Source organism: Cryptomeria japonica, chromosome 10, assembly GCF_030272615.1.
Source record: "Cryptomeria japonica chromosome 10, Sugi_1.0, whole genome shotgun sequence".
NCBI lineage: Eukaryota > Viridiplantae > Streptophyta > Pinopsida > Cupressales > Cupressaceae > Cryptomeria > Cryptomeria japonica.
Window position 1 is genome coordinate 89,057,952 of NC_081414.1, and position 18,850 is coordinate 89,076,801.

Consider the following 18,850-nt stretch of genomic DNA (forward strand, 5'->3'; position numbering starts at 1 on the left):
TTGAATTCATTTAGTCTTTCAACATTGTTGTTATCCATTTTCACCGTATACAACCATTATTTTACAAGTCATGTGAGCCATGTATATTGTCTTTAGCCTCCTCAGCCTTCTAACTATCAAGGTGGATGGAAGTGGATGGTCTTCATCTTTAATATGTCTGCTCTATGAGAGGTTAGGCTCCTCTTGATTGAGAAATATTCCTTCGATTTCACTTCACTATCACTCTACCTAGATTTATTCAAAATCATAATAGATTCTTATGGAAGAAGAAAGATTACTAATGATGAGTGGGAACTTGTGGAGCATAGCAAAGGCTTGTTAGATGGTAGGTGCAATAATCTAGATTATCACAACCTTACTCTTATTACTGATGTTGCTATTGTAACTTAATGTTGTCATTAATTTTCATAATATAATGATCATCTTTTTATAGAACCAGAAATTTTCTAGACTTTTTCCTTTTTTGAAACTACATTTTTATTCTATTTTTTATTAACCTAATTTAACTTGTAAATGTAATCATTATTATTATTCAAAAAAAATTAAATATATACTTTAATATATTTATTATGTAATAGATGATATGTTCATTGAAAAAAAAAGTGGAATGGATGTCAAGCAAAATGTCTATGTAAAACCTAAAATGCACCTTTGAATTTAGTTATTAGTTAATTGAAAATTAAAAAGCCTCTTGTATTCTGATTTTTAATTAATTAATAAAAACTATCAAAAGTACAAATGCTACATTGAGGCCATCTAAAGAAATGCAGATTTGAAATTGCTCCCTTAGTTTAGGTAACGACCTTCAAAGTATTTGACTAGAAAAGTCAATTTGAGAGGTGCGAATCGATCGGCATTTATATTACTTCACAACAGAGAATAGATTGACCCCAACAGTCAACGCCATCATTTCCTAGTTTGTTCTCACTCGGTCCTGATTACAAGGAATTGACTGGTAAAAACATTCTACGCGGATTTAGAATATTTATTTTTCTGACCATAACACAAGACTTACAAATGCACATTCATCCTCTCTGCTTGACCATCTTTGTCTCCTGCACTTGCTTAAGGACTAGAAGACCAGAGCATAACAGTGCAATTTGAACTGAAACAAATGCTATAAAGGCATATGATAGGAGTTCTGGTTACTTGCAGTATCCTTTGAGCCACAACAAGAAGGGTAATGGAAGTGGGTATGATTCATGAGTTCTTTTTGTGGGGGCTTTCATGGATTTGTCTGTACATTGGATTTGGATATCTTCTTAGCAAGAATAAAAAGCTTCCACCTGGGCCTTCAGGATGGCCTGTTTTCGGTTGCTTGCCATTGCTGGGCTCAATGCCTCATGTCACTTTGACAGATCTGTCAAGGAAATATGGTCCAATAGTGTATCTTAAAATGGGTACCTCTAAAATGGTGGTGGCCAACACCCCTGCTGCTGCAAAGGCCTTTCTGAAGACTTTGGATATAAATTTCTCCAACAGGCCTAGGAATGTAGGGGCTACTTATTTGGCTTACAACATGCAGGACATGGTGTGGGCTCCCTATGGAGACCGTTGGAAAATTCTCAGAAAGGTAGTTGATCACAGCCTTCTAAAATATCTATTTATTTTCTTCTCTGTTCAACAGCCCATCTTTCATAAAATTAGAATAGAACAGTTAATGAGGAGCTTTTTAAGGAAGACCTGTTCCAATTTGGAATCCATTAAACTTTTGTCTTAAGTTTTATTCATGAAAGATAATGCTTCAAATTTTTACTTTCTTTGTTCTTTAGTTTTATAAGAATGGTTGTGTTAATATATTAATCTTTTGCTTTAGATTTCTAATGAGTTATATAAATTAAAGATATTAGATTTTTATAGTTATTATAATTAGCGTATGTTTTTTCTAAATTCAATTGTGTGAGTTTTATTCTCCACAATATTTCAGATCACACTCTGTAAAGGATGATAAAAAATGGATCATGGAGTGTGATCTGAAACAATGATACAAAATAAAGCTGACACAGTTGAATCCAGTTGAAGACATTAAATTTTCAAAGTTTATCATAGTTACTGTATGGTATTTCTGGATTCAACCGTATGAGCTTTGTTTTGCATCATATTTCAGATCATACTCCATGAAGGATGATATAGAATGTATCATGGAGCGTAATCTGAAACTTGAATGAAAAACAAAGCCAACACAGTTGAATCCAGTTAAAGTTGTTAAATTTTCACTGTTTATCGTAGTTAGCCATTAGCATATGATATTTGTGGATTCAACTGTGTGAATCTTGTTTTGCATCAACATTTTATATCACACTCCATGAAGGATGATATAGAATGTATCATGGAGTATCACTTTATCATAATTAATGTATGATAAACAGTGATAATCTGAAACATGAATGCAAAACAAAGCTGACACAGTTGAATCCAGTTAAAGACATCAGATTATCACTGTTTATCATAATTAATGTATGATATTTTTACATTCAATTGTGTGAGCCTTGTTTTACATCAAGGTTCCAGATCACACTCCTTAAAGAATGAAATAGAATGAATCATGGAATCTAATCCAAAACATTGGTGCAGAACGAATCTGACACAATTGAATTCAGAAATATCATAACCATAATTTATTATATTATTATTTAAATATAAATCATTAATCAAATATTTTAGATATAAAACAATAAATTGAAATGCCTATCTTCAGAACACATCGTAGCATACTTCCCTGCAACATCTCTATTTTAAAAGGTGAAATGAGAAAAAACAGAGTTATACTCACCTCTTGCTGGTAAATTCCTGTGAGAAACTCTTTTTGTTGTTTATTTTGGTTCACTAGCACTAGCCTACAGAATTGATGAACTTTTTTAGAGGATGATATATGTCTTAGATAATTCCAGCTATTCTGAAAACATTATCTAGTTTTACAGTTAACTCTTGAACTATTGACTAAGATGATGTTTGAATACAGAAAATAATCCCTGAAATCCAAGAATTTGTCTTTGCTGAAATTGAAACTTGTAGAAACACTGACAGCTGGCCTTGGTTTCAGTGAGTAGAAACAAGCCATACCATCAACAGGCATTTCAAAAAATACTTTGGCAGTGTCCATCGTGCTTTTCAGCACAGTTTCTGACAATCCATGGTTCATAGTCTGGACGGTTTTTTTCCCCTATTGAATTCAGGCAATATCCAAACAAAGGAAAAAATGTCCCAAAATCCATGGTTCATAATTTGAATGATCCTACTGAGTTTAGGCAATACCCAGACAAAGAAAAACGACATGGAAAAAACCCCAGAAACCCTCCCAGTACAAAACCTTACCTATCTTTCGGTAAAAATTCTTCAGTAGCTTCTACACAGCTTGTCCACTGACATTTATATCCTCTATTCTAATTCTTCATCAAAATTTGACGAGAACTCCAAAGATTTAAAATCGTTAAAGAAAAATACTACAGAAAATGGAATAAATAAATTATATTGCAAGTAGAATCAATCCCAGAACCTAAATTTCTTTGGCGGAGGTGCAGGGAGACAAGGCTATGCCATTGCTGTATTGTAGGACGAGATCTCAAAGAAAAAGCTTTCGTTTGAACCGATCTTCTCATCCCAAAACGATTGTTAGCCGTTTCTAAGCCTGCTGCAATCATTCGGCCCTCTAAATGCCCATTCTTTCCTGTAAATCCAAAAAAAGTTTTCAATAGATTTTTTTTCCCTAACTATCTGTTTACTTTTTCTTTTGAGGCAAAAAGTGGTCTGTTGTGATCAAACAGTAGTTTGTTGTGGTCAAAAAGCAGTCTGTTGTGAGACCTATTTAAAGATGTTTTAATAACGGTGCACTGCAACGACCTCAAAAATGACCAATACCTATGCACAAATGCCCTAATAGCTATGGGCACCAATAAAATTGTACAACAAGTCCAAGAGTTCCTACACTACAAGCACCTAAAAAATGGTCATTGTTTATGCATAAATGTCCTAACAATGGTACACTATAGATACCAATAACATTGCACAACTCTAATTAAAATTCAAGAATTCTAAGTGCTAGGGTTAAGTGGGCTATTGATACATGTGAAATTTATTAATAGGTCTTTGGTTATTATTTTTTAAGTTTATTTAAAGTTAGTAATTGGGGGGTTGGGTGAGCAAGGAGTAAACAATAATTGGAACATGGGTGGGAGTAAGTGAACATGGGCAATAAGTGGTGCTCTTTCCCTATTTACATTGTGAAATATATTAGATTGTCAACTATAAAAAAAAATCACTTCCATTTTCATTTTCTATTTTCTTCAAGAACAAAACAACTTAATTACGTACATTGTGATATATATGGTGTTGCTTTCAATATCTAAAATGGATAAATGACTTTTTTGAAAATTTTGAAGAACTATGAATAAAGTTGATGAGAAGAAGAACAAATATTGTTTAATTGGGAATAGTTTAATGAATCTTACTTGTGATATCAACAAATCAAATCTAACCAAACAATTAAAAACTATTTAGAAGGGAGTTGGTAATAAAAATATTTATCAATAATTATAAAAGAAAAATTAACTTCTATCAATGTTTAGTTAAAAGGACTTTTTGATATAAATGAATGTTTATTAAATATACTAAAAGATAGAGATATATATATTTATTAATTTTTTATTTATTGATATTTCTTTATATTTTTTAGGTAGATGAATTTAAGACATTTATGATAGTTTTGATAAATAGTTAAAATGTATTAGTAGTGAATTGGTAAAAATTCCTACTTGTTAGTGGATTTGTTTTTTCCTTTTTGTTAATTGGCTAAGTTTGACCTTTATTTATTTTTTATCAGCTATGTAACATCCACATGTTGGGTGCTAAGGCATTAGATGATTGGCAACAAGTAAGAGAAGTTGAGATGGGTCACATGCTTAAATCTATCTTTGTCCAAAGTTGCAAGAACCAACCAGTAAATGTGCCAGACCTACTCAACATTTGCACAACCAACATTTTTGGCCAAATGATTTTAAGCAAGCGAGTTTTTGAGGACCAAGGAGATGAGGCCAACCAGTTTAAGGACAATGTAGTGGAGCTCATGACTAAAGCGGGGTATTTTAATATAGGTGATTTTATACCCTCTATTGCATGGATGGATTTGCATAGGATACAAGGGAGTATGAAGAAGCTAGCAAAACGGTTCGATGATATGCTAAATAAGATGATCGCAGAACACCAAGCCACTACCAACGGGAGAACAAATCCAGACTTCTTGGATATGCTAATGTCTAAACAAGAGAATTTTGATGGCGATGGAGTAAGGTTGTCCAATGATAATATCAAGAGTCTCCTTTTGGTAAAGATCTACTTTTGATACAATGCATTAATAATTGTTTTATCCTTTTGAAGTGAAAAATTAAATCTTGCATTAAGGTAACTTGCCACTATACTATACCTTTTCATAATATTTTTATATTAGTTTAAGATATACCAATGTGTACTAGTAGATAGCGGGACCTCGTTAGAAAATTATACATCATTCTTCATGATTTTTTGAAGTGAAAATTTTAAATTATAATTGATTTTATTTTATGTGTTTTGTAGGACATGTTCACTGTTGGAACTGACACATCAAGTAGCGTGATAGAATGGACACTTTCTGAGCTTATCCTAAACCCCAAACTTCTAAAACGTGCCAAGGATGAAATGGATGATGTTATTGGTAGAGATAGGTGTTTGCAAGTATCAGACATTCCAAAGCTTCCCTACTTAGTGGCCATTTGTAAGGAAGGCTTTCGTAAACACCCTTCCACTCCTCTTAGGCTTCCATGAGTTTCCACAGAGGCTTGCCAAGTTGGTGGCTATTACATACCTAAGGGAACACGCCTCACACTCAATATCTGGGGTATTGGAAGAGACCCAGAAATATGGGACAACCCGTTGGAATTTAATCCTAATAGGTTTGTGGGTTCCAAAATTGATCCACGTGGTAGTGACTTCCAAATCATACCCTTTGGTACAGGAAGACGTATTTGTGCAGACACTAGGATGTCAATTGCTATGGTAGAGTATAATTTAGGTTCATTGATCCATGCCTTTGATTGGGAATTGCCACTAGGGAAAAATAGCTTAAACATGGAGGAATCTTTTGGGTTAGCACTCCAAAAGAAAGAGCCTCTTGTGGCCAAAGCTACCCCTCGACTTTCCCTCCACCTATATTAGATATACATGAGATTATACTCTTTAAAGATATTCTTAAATAAGTTGTTGAATGGATTATGTACACAGTAAAAATTTAATGACTAGTATCACATTCAAATGTTTCACAATGATTGTGGTATTTAATATTATTTATGTATGGATTACTTTGATTAGTCTCTACTTGTGATGTTTAACAATTTTATTATTGATACATGTTAACATTATTCAATGTGTTAAAATGTAGTATATATACAATACTATCTGTTGGAGCAACCTCCAAACTAGGAATACAACTTACAATATAACCTTCACAAGTGAGAGAGGCAAAAGCTAATTCACCAAAGAGGCAAATTAATATTGAGATACAAATAATGTACAAATGCCTTACTTATACAGGCAAGGAGAGATCAAGTAGTGACAACCAACTGTCCAACTACCAGCAACAATTATTGAATGCACCCAAAACATTATTAGATAATGTTCAACTTAATATTAAATAAAGTGTTGTATTGGTCCTAAGTAAAAGGGTAAAATCTCATTTAATCCAAAACTCCCCCTTAAGTGCAACTTAGGAAGAAGATAATTATGCAATATAAGCAAGATGCAATATGGGTCTTGGCTACAAAACCATGTTAGGTGCCAATGTACAATGAAAATGTAATGCAATGAAATTTATCATAAATTGAGAAAAGGAGAAAACCTTTTGGGAACAAAACCCCTCTCCAAAAAAGAGATAATGTAAATAAGATCAAGTGATACAATGAGTAATATATGGAGGTTTCAACATCAATACCCCATAAAATTGCATCCATCATGAAGATACAAATTATGTCCCCCTCATAGAAGGGAAACAGAGATACAATGTATCCCCCCATAATGAATAATCTCCTACAAAATGGTAAGTGTCTGAAAACATGATGTCATGTATACAAACAACTTGTCTCCTATTGTTGGTAGTTTGTTGTCATTGATGTCAACCCTCTATCCTGTGAATAATATTGGAGATTGTTTTTAGCACAGTTATGGTGTTACCCATTGGTGATATCTGTAATGGTGAAAGTTGGGAATTAGGGTTTCAACAAGTGAATCCACAAAATGGCCCAATTAGCATCACAACATTGAAAGAAGGGTGAACCTAATTGATCTAGCCTCAATCCCACTAAGGAAGGGTTGAGAAGTTTGATTATATTCTGTGAGATTTTGCCAAGATCTAGAGGCAATGGAAAGCACAAATAAGAGAGAACAAAATAGATGATAGGAATAAACTGTATTCTATCAAGATGAAAATACTGATCAACTGGATCATCAAGCGTTACATACAATGAATATGAGCCTGCTTATATAGGCAAGGCTATATGGATATGTGAGCACACAAACATGACATGTGGCTCAATAAGAAACAAGGGTAGGTAGGAAATAGGTGTGGGTAGGTAGGATAAACAATATAATATTCCACATGAGGTGGATCGCCCACTGAATGTGGAATGTAACAACAAGATAAGACCACAAAAGGTGGAAATTCTCCTACACACACTATCCCAATGTGGCACAAACACCCAAGTGTCTCATACCCAAACTACTATGAAATGCATTTCCTAAGTAAACTTAAGTAAGGTGTAATAATATCCAAGATGAATAATTATTTATACCAACACCCCCCCTTAAGTGCAACTTAGGGGAATGCACTTAAGTCTACAATGCAACTAAGCAATGCAAGATGGGTTCTGGTTACTAGGCCATGTTAGGTACCCATGTACAAATGCAAATGCATGCAAACCAATGCAATGAAATCTCTCACAAAGAAATCTCTCACAAAGCGGGGAAAGAGAGAAAAATCCAATGGGAAAAGACCCTCCCCCAAAAGAGAGATGAAAACTAGATACAAAGAACTCTCATAGAAGTATGTGAAGAACTAAACCCCATGTGAGGAAAAAGTCCCCCCCATATGAGAGAAGAAGAAGAGAGACTAGGAATCCCCCCCTCAATGTGGAATCTGCACCAATGATAGAAGCTCGATGATGAATGAAGAAACTGCTCCATGAACGTCGAACCACGTTCCTCCCCTTAGGAAGAAACAAAACCAAAGGTGTATCCATGAAGTCTCCCCAATCATGAAGGGAAGATGAAGCAAAAATACTCATGATGAAAGGAATCTCTGAAAATTGCTCAAGTGTCTCCATGTTGATGCTAAAAGTTACCCCCTCCAAAGGTGGTAAACTGTGCCACACTCCTGAAAAAGGCACTCCAAGATCTAGTGGAGAAGAATATAGAACAATATCCAAAGACTCACATGTCTCCTCAAAGCATAAAGAGACCTCCTCCAACATGGAGATTTGGCACTTTATACTTAGTGCATAGACAATGGGCCACTTGCAAAACAAGGCAAAGTGGACTTCTTATTTCAATTTACAACTTCTCAAAATGAGATATAAGAGACTTCAACAAATACTACTAGTGATCTAAACTGAGATCCAAGCAAAATACAAGTACCAAATAGGCCAAAAAATGACCAAATACTGAAAGTACAATTTCTACTCAAAATCATTGCAAACTAATGGCTGATTATGAAAGTAGATGAAAAATTACGTACTTTAAAAAAAATGGCACTTGAAAAGGAGGTCGTATGACCCCAAACGAAGCCTCCAAAGTTGTAAAAATTGGGATTTCATGATTTCTGAAAAACCTGTATCCGAAAAACAGCAAAATCCTATACCACTATACAGAACACAAAATTTTACCCCAAAACAAAAAAATTGCTCGAAAAAAGGAGTCAGGATGAGTGAGATATCACTCTTTGAAAATTGTCTGCAAAATTATAATTTCTGGAAAATTTCCGCCGCAACTTCAAACTTCAAATGCCTCTAGATTTGGCCTCTGAAGTCCGATTTGGATGAAACAAAAGGCAAAACTGACTTTCTTGGACCTCCTCAATCCAATGGTGACCTCAGATTTGACCCATCAAACTTCAATAATAACCTGCAATAGAAAGCTCCAAAATGCAAACCCCAAATTTCTCTCAATTGACAAACCAATGGCACTCTAATGGCTTTGATACCATGTGAGATTTTGCCAAGATCTAGAGGCAATGGAAAGCACAAATAAGAGAGAACAAAATAGATGATAGGAATAAACTATATTCTATCAAGATGAAAATACTAATCAACTGGATCATCAAGTGTTACATACAATGAATATGAGCTTGCTTATATATGCAAGGCTATATGGATATGTGAGCACACAAACATGATATGTGGCTCAATAAGAAACAAAGGTAGGTAGGAAATAGGTGTGGGTAGGTAGGAGAAACAATATAATATTCCGCATGAGGTGGATTACCCACTGAATGTGGAATGTAACAACAAGATAAGACCACAAAAGGTGGAAATTCTCCTACACACACTATCCCAATGTGGCACAAACACCCAAGTGTCTCATACCCAAACTACTATGAAATGCATTTCTTAAGTAAACTTAAGTAAGGTGTAATAATATCCAAGATAAATAATTATTTACACCAACATACTCACCTAGTTGTGGGGTTTATCCTCTTTCTAAGTTGAATGTGGGTAAGTGCACAAAGATGGTGGTAAAAAAGGGGGTATAAGTGGACACTTTTTTTTCTGAAATCAGGTGAACTGGAACTTGGAGGAAAAATTTGAAAGTTATCCACTCAAGATATGAAGATAATCAAAGAACAAATATTGTAGTACTCTGAATGTAGTTTCCAAACTACTAAACTTTTTCAAAAGTGGATAAGATTAAGGGGGTCAAATCTTTCGCGTACAAAAAACAAACCCTGATTTTTTCTTAAAATATAACATAGTGTTTGATGTGTGCATAAAAAATTCATAGTTAGATTTAGTATTTTGACAAATCCTTGGCAGAAAGATAGTTAAGAGTGAGCACTAGAAGATGTGTATTTTTTTGTAATTTTTTGTTGAATTTTTTTTTTTAAATGATTTTTCCAATCGAGCACATCCTGAAAAATTAGGTACCTATTCATGCACGAAGCATAAGTTGCACTAAAAAAATTGAAAATACAATTTTTTTTTAAAAATTGTAAAGAATCAAGTGCACTACAATAATATATAAATTTTTTAAAATTTGGATAAGTATATCAAAAGTTATTAAAAAAATGGTGCACCTATGTCTGTGAGAACTATGGAGACACTAGTAAAACAAATTCAATAATAATATGTTATTGTTGTTCAAATTTTTAAAAAATTATATGGTTAGAAAGATTAGAAGATGGGTGAAAATATGGTGGCAATTTTAGAAATAACCATTTGATGAAGTGTAAACTTGATGATGACAAAGTCGATAAACCAAGTTGATAAAATAAAACACATCAAAAAGGAGGGAAATGGAGGGAAATTGAAATTCCAAACCATAGCTTTGTCATCCAGGCCTATTTCCAAGCCTAAACAATCAAAAGCGCGCACGAGGTACTTATGGTATAAAAAGCGCGTACGGGGTACTTATGGTATAAAAAGCGCGTACGGGGTACTTATGGTGTAAGAAGCACGCACGGGCTATGTTTACTATAAACAATGTGTACGCGCTAAATCTGCAACTTCCCCTTTGATCTTTATCAGGTATGCTCTCTTAAGAAAATTGATAGATGGATTTGTGTGTGTATATTGAATAGGAGGAAGAAGGGTTTGAAATTGAACCATGAGTGCATTACCATGACAAACAAGGAAACCTGCAACAATATTCTTCTCGAATGTGTTTTTAATGACCAGAGGAGATGTGGAAAATAGTGTCAACAAAGCAAAATGATGAGTCAGACTACCTGCAATATGTTTTTCAGAAGGAAACAACCGACAGGAAGAGAAAGAGGGAGAGTAACATAGATGATATCACAGAGAATGATAGTGGTGGGTATGCGAGAGTTCCCATGCTATTACACAATGCCTGTCACCTAAAGAAATTAAAGTTTGTTGTAAGCATGGCAGTGGTAGTATATGATGATCATTACTTGTCAAAAGGCTTGGAAGGGTACATACCCATGAAAGAAATCAAGTTTGTAATTCCTATAGTCACAATCGAGATCAGTCCTATAACCTTGCAAATTTAATAGCATCATATGTTTTAGAAAGGTAGTACTCTTAGGGTTAGGTCAAGCTCTTACACTTGCTTTTTAGCGAAGCCTCGTCGTTTGTTCATTTGGAGTCCCTCTTATGCTAACAATGGTCTAACTTAGCTATATCAAAACTAAACTACCGATGTTCTATTGTATGATGTTCTATTCATAACTTTAAATAATATATTGTTTTATTAGCCCACCATATGACCCCTTAGGTGTCATTAGAGGTCATATTATTTCCTAAGAGGTCATATGGTGTCCTATGACCCCTTAGGACACCATATAACCCCTTAAGACACCATATGACCCATAACAACACCATATGGTGTCCTACGGGGTCATAGGATGCCATATGACCCCCTAGGACACCATACGACCCATAACAACACTATATGGTGTCCTAAAGGGTCATATGGTGTTTTATGACCCCTTAGGACACTATTTGGTGTCGTTATAGGTCCTATAGTATGCTAAGGGATCATATAGTGTCCTCTGACCCCTTAGGACACCCTATGACCCCTTAGATGTTGTTAGGGGTCATATTTTGTTCTAGGGGTCATATGGTGTCCTATGACCCCTTATGACACCATATGGTGTCGTTATGTGTCTTATGGTGTCATATGACCCCAGGACACCTTATGACCCCTTAGAACACCATATGGTGTCATTAGGGGTCATATAGTGTCATATGACCCCCAGAACTGCTTATGACCCCTTAGGACACCATATGGTGTCATTAGGGGTCATATGGTGTCCTAAGGGGTCATATGGTCTCCAATGACCCCTTAGGACACCATTTGACCTCTTAGGACTCTATATGGTGTCGTTATGGGTCGTATGGTGTCCTAAAAGGTCATATAATGTTCTATGACCCCTTAGGACATCATTTGGTGTCATTATGGGTCGTATGGTGATCTAAGGGGTCATATGGTGTCATATGACCCCTTAGGACTCCATATGACCTCTTATGTGTCATTATGGGTCATATAGTGTCCTAAGGAGTCATATGGTGTCCTATGACCCCTTAGGACACATGAATGGATCCCTAGGATACCATATGACCCTAGAGAGGGAGAGAGGGGGAGGGGAGGGATGGACTGGGAGAGGGATACACCTAAGAGAGGAGGAGAGTGAGATAGATAGATAAAGACTGAGAGGGAGAGACAAGAGCTAAATGAGAGAAAGAGAAATGGAGAGAGAGAGGGGGCGACAAAGATAGAGAAAGGGAAAGGGAGGGGGAGAGAGAAATGGAGAGAGAGAGGGAAATAGAGGGAGAGATAGAGATAGAGAGCGACACGGAGAAGGGGACTCAAAGAGAGAGAGAGAGAGAGAGAGAGAGAGAGAGAGAGAGAGAGAGAGAATGTGTGAGAGAGATAGGGAGTGGGGGAGATATAGAGAGATCTAAGAGGTGGATAGAGGGATTGGGAGAGAAAGAGAGACCTAAGAGGTGGAGGGAGGGAAGGAGAGAGAGGGTGAGAGATAGAGAGAGTCTGAGTGAGAGGGAGGAAGGGATGGAATGAGAGTACAAGACACTAGAGAGAGAGAGGTGTGAAGAGAGGGAGAGATGAATAGAGACTTGATTCTCTCCCCTTCTCTCTTCCTCATACCCCTTCTCTCTCTCTCTATACCCCTTCTTCTCTCCCTCCCTACTTCTCCCTCCCTCACCTCTACTCTCTCTCCCTCCCTCCCTCCCCCTCTCTCTCTCTCTCCGTTCCTCCATACCCCTTCTTCTCTCCCTCCCTCCCCCTCCTCTCTCCCTCCCCCCCCCCCCTCTCTCTCTCTCTCTCTCTCTCTCCCTCTCTCCCTCTCTCCCTATCCCTCTCTCCCCTTCTCCCCTTCTCCCTTCCTCCATACCCCTTCTTCTCTCCCTCCTTCCCTCCCCCATCCTTCTCCCTCTCTCTCTCTCTCTCTCTCTCTCTCTCTCTCTCTCTCTCTCTCTCTCTCTCTCTCCCTCTCTCCCCTTCTCCCTTCCTCCATACCCATTCTTCTCTCCCTCTCTCCCTCCCACCCTCCTCTCTCCCCCCTACTCTCCCCCTCTCCCTCTCTCTCTATCTCTCCTTCTCTCTCCCTCTCTCCCTCTCCCTCCCTCCCTTTTCCTTCACATTTTCTCTACTACAAATAGCACGTACGGGGTATTGAACCTATTAGTTCACTGCCCTGCCATAACATTTTTAAGGCATAGGAGCGCGTACGCGATACTTATTACTTGTAAGTGTGTATGGGGTACTGATCCTATTAGTTTGTTTCCCTGCCATAACATTTTTAAGGCTTAGAAGCGCGTACGCACTACTTATTAGTACATAGTGGAAAAAAAAATACCGTTGGGCTTGCCAACATTTTACGGACTAACAACACGCACACATTATTAATATAGCGCGTACGGGGTACGTAGACATAGTTTTATTTTCCCAAGAGCCTCAATGGCCTCAAAAGAAGTTTTTGAGGTCATTGAAGACCCCACTGCAACTGTGTTTGCACTTCTATCACGGTTTTATACATAGAAGTAAGTTATTTTTTTTGTTTTTGCATGATTTCAAATGATTGAGTTGTTGTTCTTATTAGTTTTGTCAATATTATTGAGATTGTTTAATAGTTTTGATTCAAAAAAATAATGATAAGATGCATATTTATGGTTATTTGTTTGTTTATGAACTTTTGTTTACATATATATGTAATATGATTCTATTTAGGACAACTGATATCAACCATGAGAAAGAACAAGCGGGGAACAATGGAACAAAGAGAGTCTGAAAAGGAAAGACAAAGGTAGCGTATGAAAAAATTACGTGACATAAGAACAATTGGAGAAGAAGGTATGTCATCCTCAACATCTCAATTTGATTTACCAAATGAACATAATGCACCTAATGCAATTGAAGAAGAGACATTTGATTTACCGTATGAACCTAATGCAATTGAAGAAGATACCACATTGAATAATCAATTAAATCATGAACATACACCTTCTCTATTTGATGAATTGCATGTACATAATGCACCGATGTTAACACCTCCTAGAATCATTCATAGGAAACCAAAGTATCTAATTGACATTAATGAGAATATATTGAAGCCAATGCCCGATAAAATGAATGAACGAACTTGTAGGAGAATGGTTAGAAGAATATGGAAAAACTATTTTGAAAACTTAAATCAAACTGCAAGATGTCAATTAATTGTTCAAATGATTAAAAATTTGAATTTTAGAGAGAGAATGAAAATTCTAGGCCTAAGATCATCTAAAAGTAACAGTGAAAGAACTATTGTGAGAAATTTATTTGATGCATATCAAGCTATTAGTTCAAAATCACGTACTAAAGATTCTAATGCTACTCAACGTGTCATTACATCAACCATAATGAGCAAGAAAATAAAAAAAGATCATTTCATAAGCAAAACAAGTATGTCATTAAACATTAGTAGAACAATGTTAAGTAAAGCATTAAAGAGGTGAGAAAAAATAGAGGAATCATACAATAATTCTCTTTGGGCATTCTCGGGTAGACTACCACGCAAAGACAAGGTTGTTGTTGATGCATTAAGAACATTAATTAATTTTTTTTGGCATGACAACACAAGAGTTTCGCCCAACCAAAGAGATGTTGTTAGAAGGTGAATTAGGTCTACAAATCGTGAGCCACATGCCAAACACTATTTGGGTATGACTCAAACTAAATTTTATGAAAGATTCCTTCAAAAGTTTCCTCAAATAAGAATTTCTCAAAGATTTTTTGAAATGACAACTTTTTTATATTAAGATTAATCATGTACACACCATGTGTTGTTGTAGGATGCATATTGAATTTTCCATGCACTATGATATTTTTCATCATATTTGTTCTACTTTGCACACTAATGATTTTTTGGAGGAATGCAATATACAAGCACCTCCTAAGTCGGTAAGAGAATCTATTTCAAGTGTGCTATGTAATAGACATGATGGTTGCATTTATTATAAGATGCCTTGTTTGGAAGGTTTTTGTGCTATATGTGGTGGTTTGCAACATTTACCAAGATGCGTACATTTAGAGAGCATACATGAAATTGGTAGGAAACTAGTTTCTTTTAGAAAATACAAGACAATCACATATGGAGTTAAAGAAGGAAAAGATTTGAAGAGATGTGAGCTAGTGAAAAATGATATATGTGTAGTTGAATTTATGAAAATGTGTCAAGAGAAACTAGTTTATGAGTACATAGTGCATACACATAGAGCTCGATGGTTAGATGAGCAATTAAAGTTATGTAAGGACACATTTCCTCTTGGCACCATTGTCTCTATTGTTGATTATGCTAAAAATTATACACTACAACCTCAAAATGAAGTGCAATCTATGTATTATCATTCTACACAAGTTGCTATTTTTGTACACATAGAATTCATGCATGCAGATGATATCACAAAGGAGGATAGAAAGGTTGTAAGAGAGTATCACTTCTACATAAGTGATGATCGTACTCATTCATCAGATTTTGTACAAGGATGCTTTAAAGTTTTCTATGATAGTTTAAGGGAAAGGAACATACGATACAACCGATACTTAATATGGTCAGATAATTGCACCACACAATTCAAGAATGCAAGGATGTTTTATTGGTTGACAAGGATGCATATGACAAGCAGTGTACAATTTTTTTGGAATTTCACTGAGGATGGACATGATAAGGGAGAGCATGATGGTGCAGGAGCATGTGTAAAAAGAGCCCTAGCTAGAGAAGAATTGAAGTACGAAGGTGGTGCTGAGTTGATAGATGCATAAACAATTGTGTGATGGTGTAAGTCTATGATGGGTCCAGGTAATCCAGGTACGTCAATGGTTCATAGATATTTTTGGCTGATCATTGAATCTAACATTGAAAACTATCTAGATTATTGTACAGTTGCAAGATCGAGTGACATGCACTCATTTATGAGTTCAAATTCAAGTTCATTGGTAATTTATATGAGATAGATGGTATGTTTTTTCTCTTCATGCATGTATTGTTTGTGGGAAGAATGTGAATCACAAGAGTGGGTTGACAAATGGTCTTGTAGACCATTGGTTCCCATTGATACATATCAAATTCCCAAAGCACTACAATTGAGCCAGATGGAGACATCAGTGGATTTTGACTATGTATCCGACCTAGTGGATTTAGGTGATTTTTTGAGTTAATTTTTTTGCAAGTATTCTTTTTGGTTCATTTTGTTGTACATCATACTATATTTTTGGTATTAATTAACACTTTATAAAATGCAGGTCATGTGAATGCAGTTGTTGTAGAAGAGAACAATGAAGAAGGAACAAATTACTATTTGTATCATTGTGTTGAGCCAAAAAGAAACTTGACAACCACAATCATTGATAGAGAGGGTATTGAGTACCCAATAGGGTCTGTTATCGTGATAGGAACATGGCTTAGGAGATACCCTATTAAGAATTTTGATGTTTGGTTGTTCGAGGACTTTGAATCACACAGACATATTCTTATCTTCTCTAACCTTGTTGTTGCAACAAATATTCATTTGATGAAGTATCGTGGTAGACCTCAGAACAAGATTTTATGGAAAGTTCATGAATTTGACCACGAGGCAATACTTGACACAATACGGGTTAGAGCCGATCCTGAAGGCTCACTTGATTGATTCTACGGTTCAGAGTAGAATGATTTTGATAATTTTGTATATATCATTGACGAATTGTTCTTGTAGTCACACAAATCTGTCCATTTTAATTAAATGAATATTTCGTATTTATTTGATTAAAAATCCACTAGCCATCAATTAATTAAATTAATATTTAATTAATTCATCCCCAAACATTCTTCTATTAATTAAATAAATTATTCGATTTATTTTAATTAATTCATTAAAATCAAATTCCCATTAATTAAATAAATAAATCAATTTATTTAATTAAAATCCCCCTTTTCCTCTTTTAAATAAATTAACATTTATTTAAATCATTATTCCCCCCCACTTGCATTTTCCTACAAATGCAACTTGCACACATTTTGAAATAAATGAATTTTTATTTTAATAAAATCCTATTTTCCCTCACCCACCAAATCCACTTGCAAAATCTAATCCCCTTCTAGATTCTTCTAACCCCTTCCTAATTAACTTAATCCATCCCCTAATTATTGTCACATTCCTAAGCAAAATGGAGTCACTTCTCAAATGGCCCAAAGTCTTGGATAACCATTGAAGGTTTTCAACCTTCAACCACCAAAAACCCCAAAGTCTTTGAAAACCATTAAAGGCTTCCAACTTTCAACCACTTAATCCACAAAGTCTCCAATAACCATTAATGGTTAATTCAACTCTCCCACATGGTTAAAACATTTGTTTTGACTCAACCTCTATCCAACCACAAAGGTCTCATCAAGCATTTAATGCTTTGACCATGATTATCTCTTAATCATTTGCACAAAGGTTTATCCTTGGATTAATTCCTAATCCAGTAGGTAATCCTAATTTAGGCTTGACTCTTAGCCTTTAGATAACCATGAGGTCTTCTCAGGCCTTTAATGCCTCCAACCTCTTCTCTCAATCCAATCCTGTGTTGACACTTGTCACTATTTTATTGGTGCAAATTGTGCACATGGATCCCCAACTTTCAAGCTTGACCCTTGATTAAACCTTTCAATCCTGGCCATCCATTGCTCCATTTTTCCTATAAATAGAGCCCATTCCTTCATAATCCAGATCCTGAAAACTTGTAAGCATTTAGACTATAGCCATTTTAGAGAGCATTTTAGCATAAACAATCTAATCTTTTGTCTTTTGGGTAAAATACATCATTTTAGCATTAAAAATAGCTTTTCATTTCATATTTAGAGCTATTCTATAAATCTCAATCCTCCATAAGCATCCATAGTGCAAAAAGCTGCTGAGAGCTACACTATTTTGGAACTTGGAGAGGAGAGGAACAAGGGAGAAGAAGCTAATCTCATGCTAAGAGACAGTTGGAGATGTCTCATTGTCTTACTTCTTTAGTTAGATTCATTAGCATGTGTTTTTAGTGTCTCCTTTGGAATGCCTTCATGTTTTGGTTTTTGATTGACTAACGCTAATGCTTTGTGTGTTTTGTGTTCTTTGATCATAAACTAACCTTGTGCCATTTAGGAGGGCATCAGTTCTATATTCATTTTTTGTATATATAAATGCCCATGAGTTGATTTTTACATGTTTAGGGGCATAATTTTGTATATTTAAATGGCAATGATATGATTTGTACATATGTAGATGCCAAATTTTGTATATTAAAATGGCAATGAGCTGAATCACACATATTGTAATGCCAAATTTTATATAAAAGCCCATGAGATGATTTGTAAGACATTTTTTTGTATATTCAAATAGCCAAGAATTGATTTGACCATATTTAGAGGCAAATTTTTTAATAATATGTGACGATGTTTTGTGACTAATTTTTGTGTCTATGTTTTGAGTTTATGTGATGTGATAAGGTCAATCATGAGAATTCTTGATTCTTGTATAATCATGGAGAATTATTTGAGTCATTATCGGGTCATAGGGGTCATAGTTTGAGTAGATTGTGTTGGTAGGGTATGACTCTCAATGTTCTAGTGCTTTGGAATGTATGAGAGGAG

The 18,850-nt window shown here is 35.4% G+C and overlaps 1 protein-coding gene across 1 annotated transcript; it reads left to right on the plus strand.

Annotated features, from left to right (window-relative positions):
• Positions 1 to 1,016: 1,016 nt before the first annotated feature.
• LOC131031514 (flavonoid 3',5'-hydroxylase) lies at positions 1,017 to 6,240 on the plus strand. The gene is made up of 3 exons (XM_057962634.2): positions 1,017 to 1,573; positions 4,820 to 5,320; positions 5,569 to 6,240. Exons 1-3 carry the CDS (start codon positions 1,184 to 1,186, stop codon positions 5,794 to 5,796), a joined length of 1,119 nt encoding a protein of 372 aa, XP_057818617.2. The 5' UTR covers positions 1,017 to 1,183; the 3' UTR covers positions 5,797 to 6,240.
• The last annotated feature ends 12,610 nt before the right edge of the window (positions 6,241 to 18,850 follow it).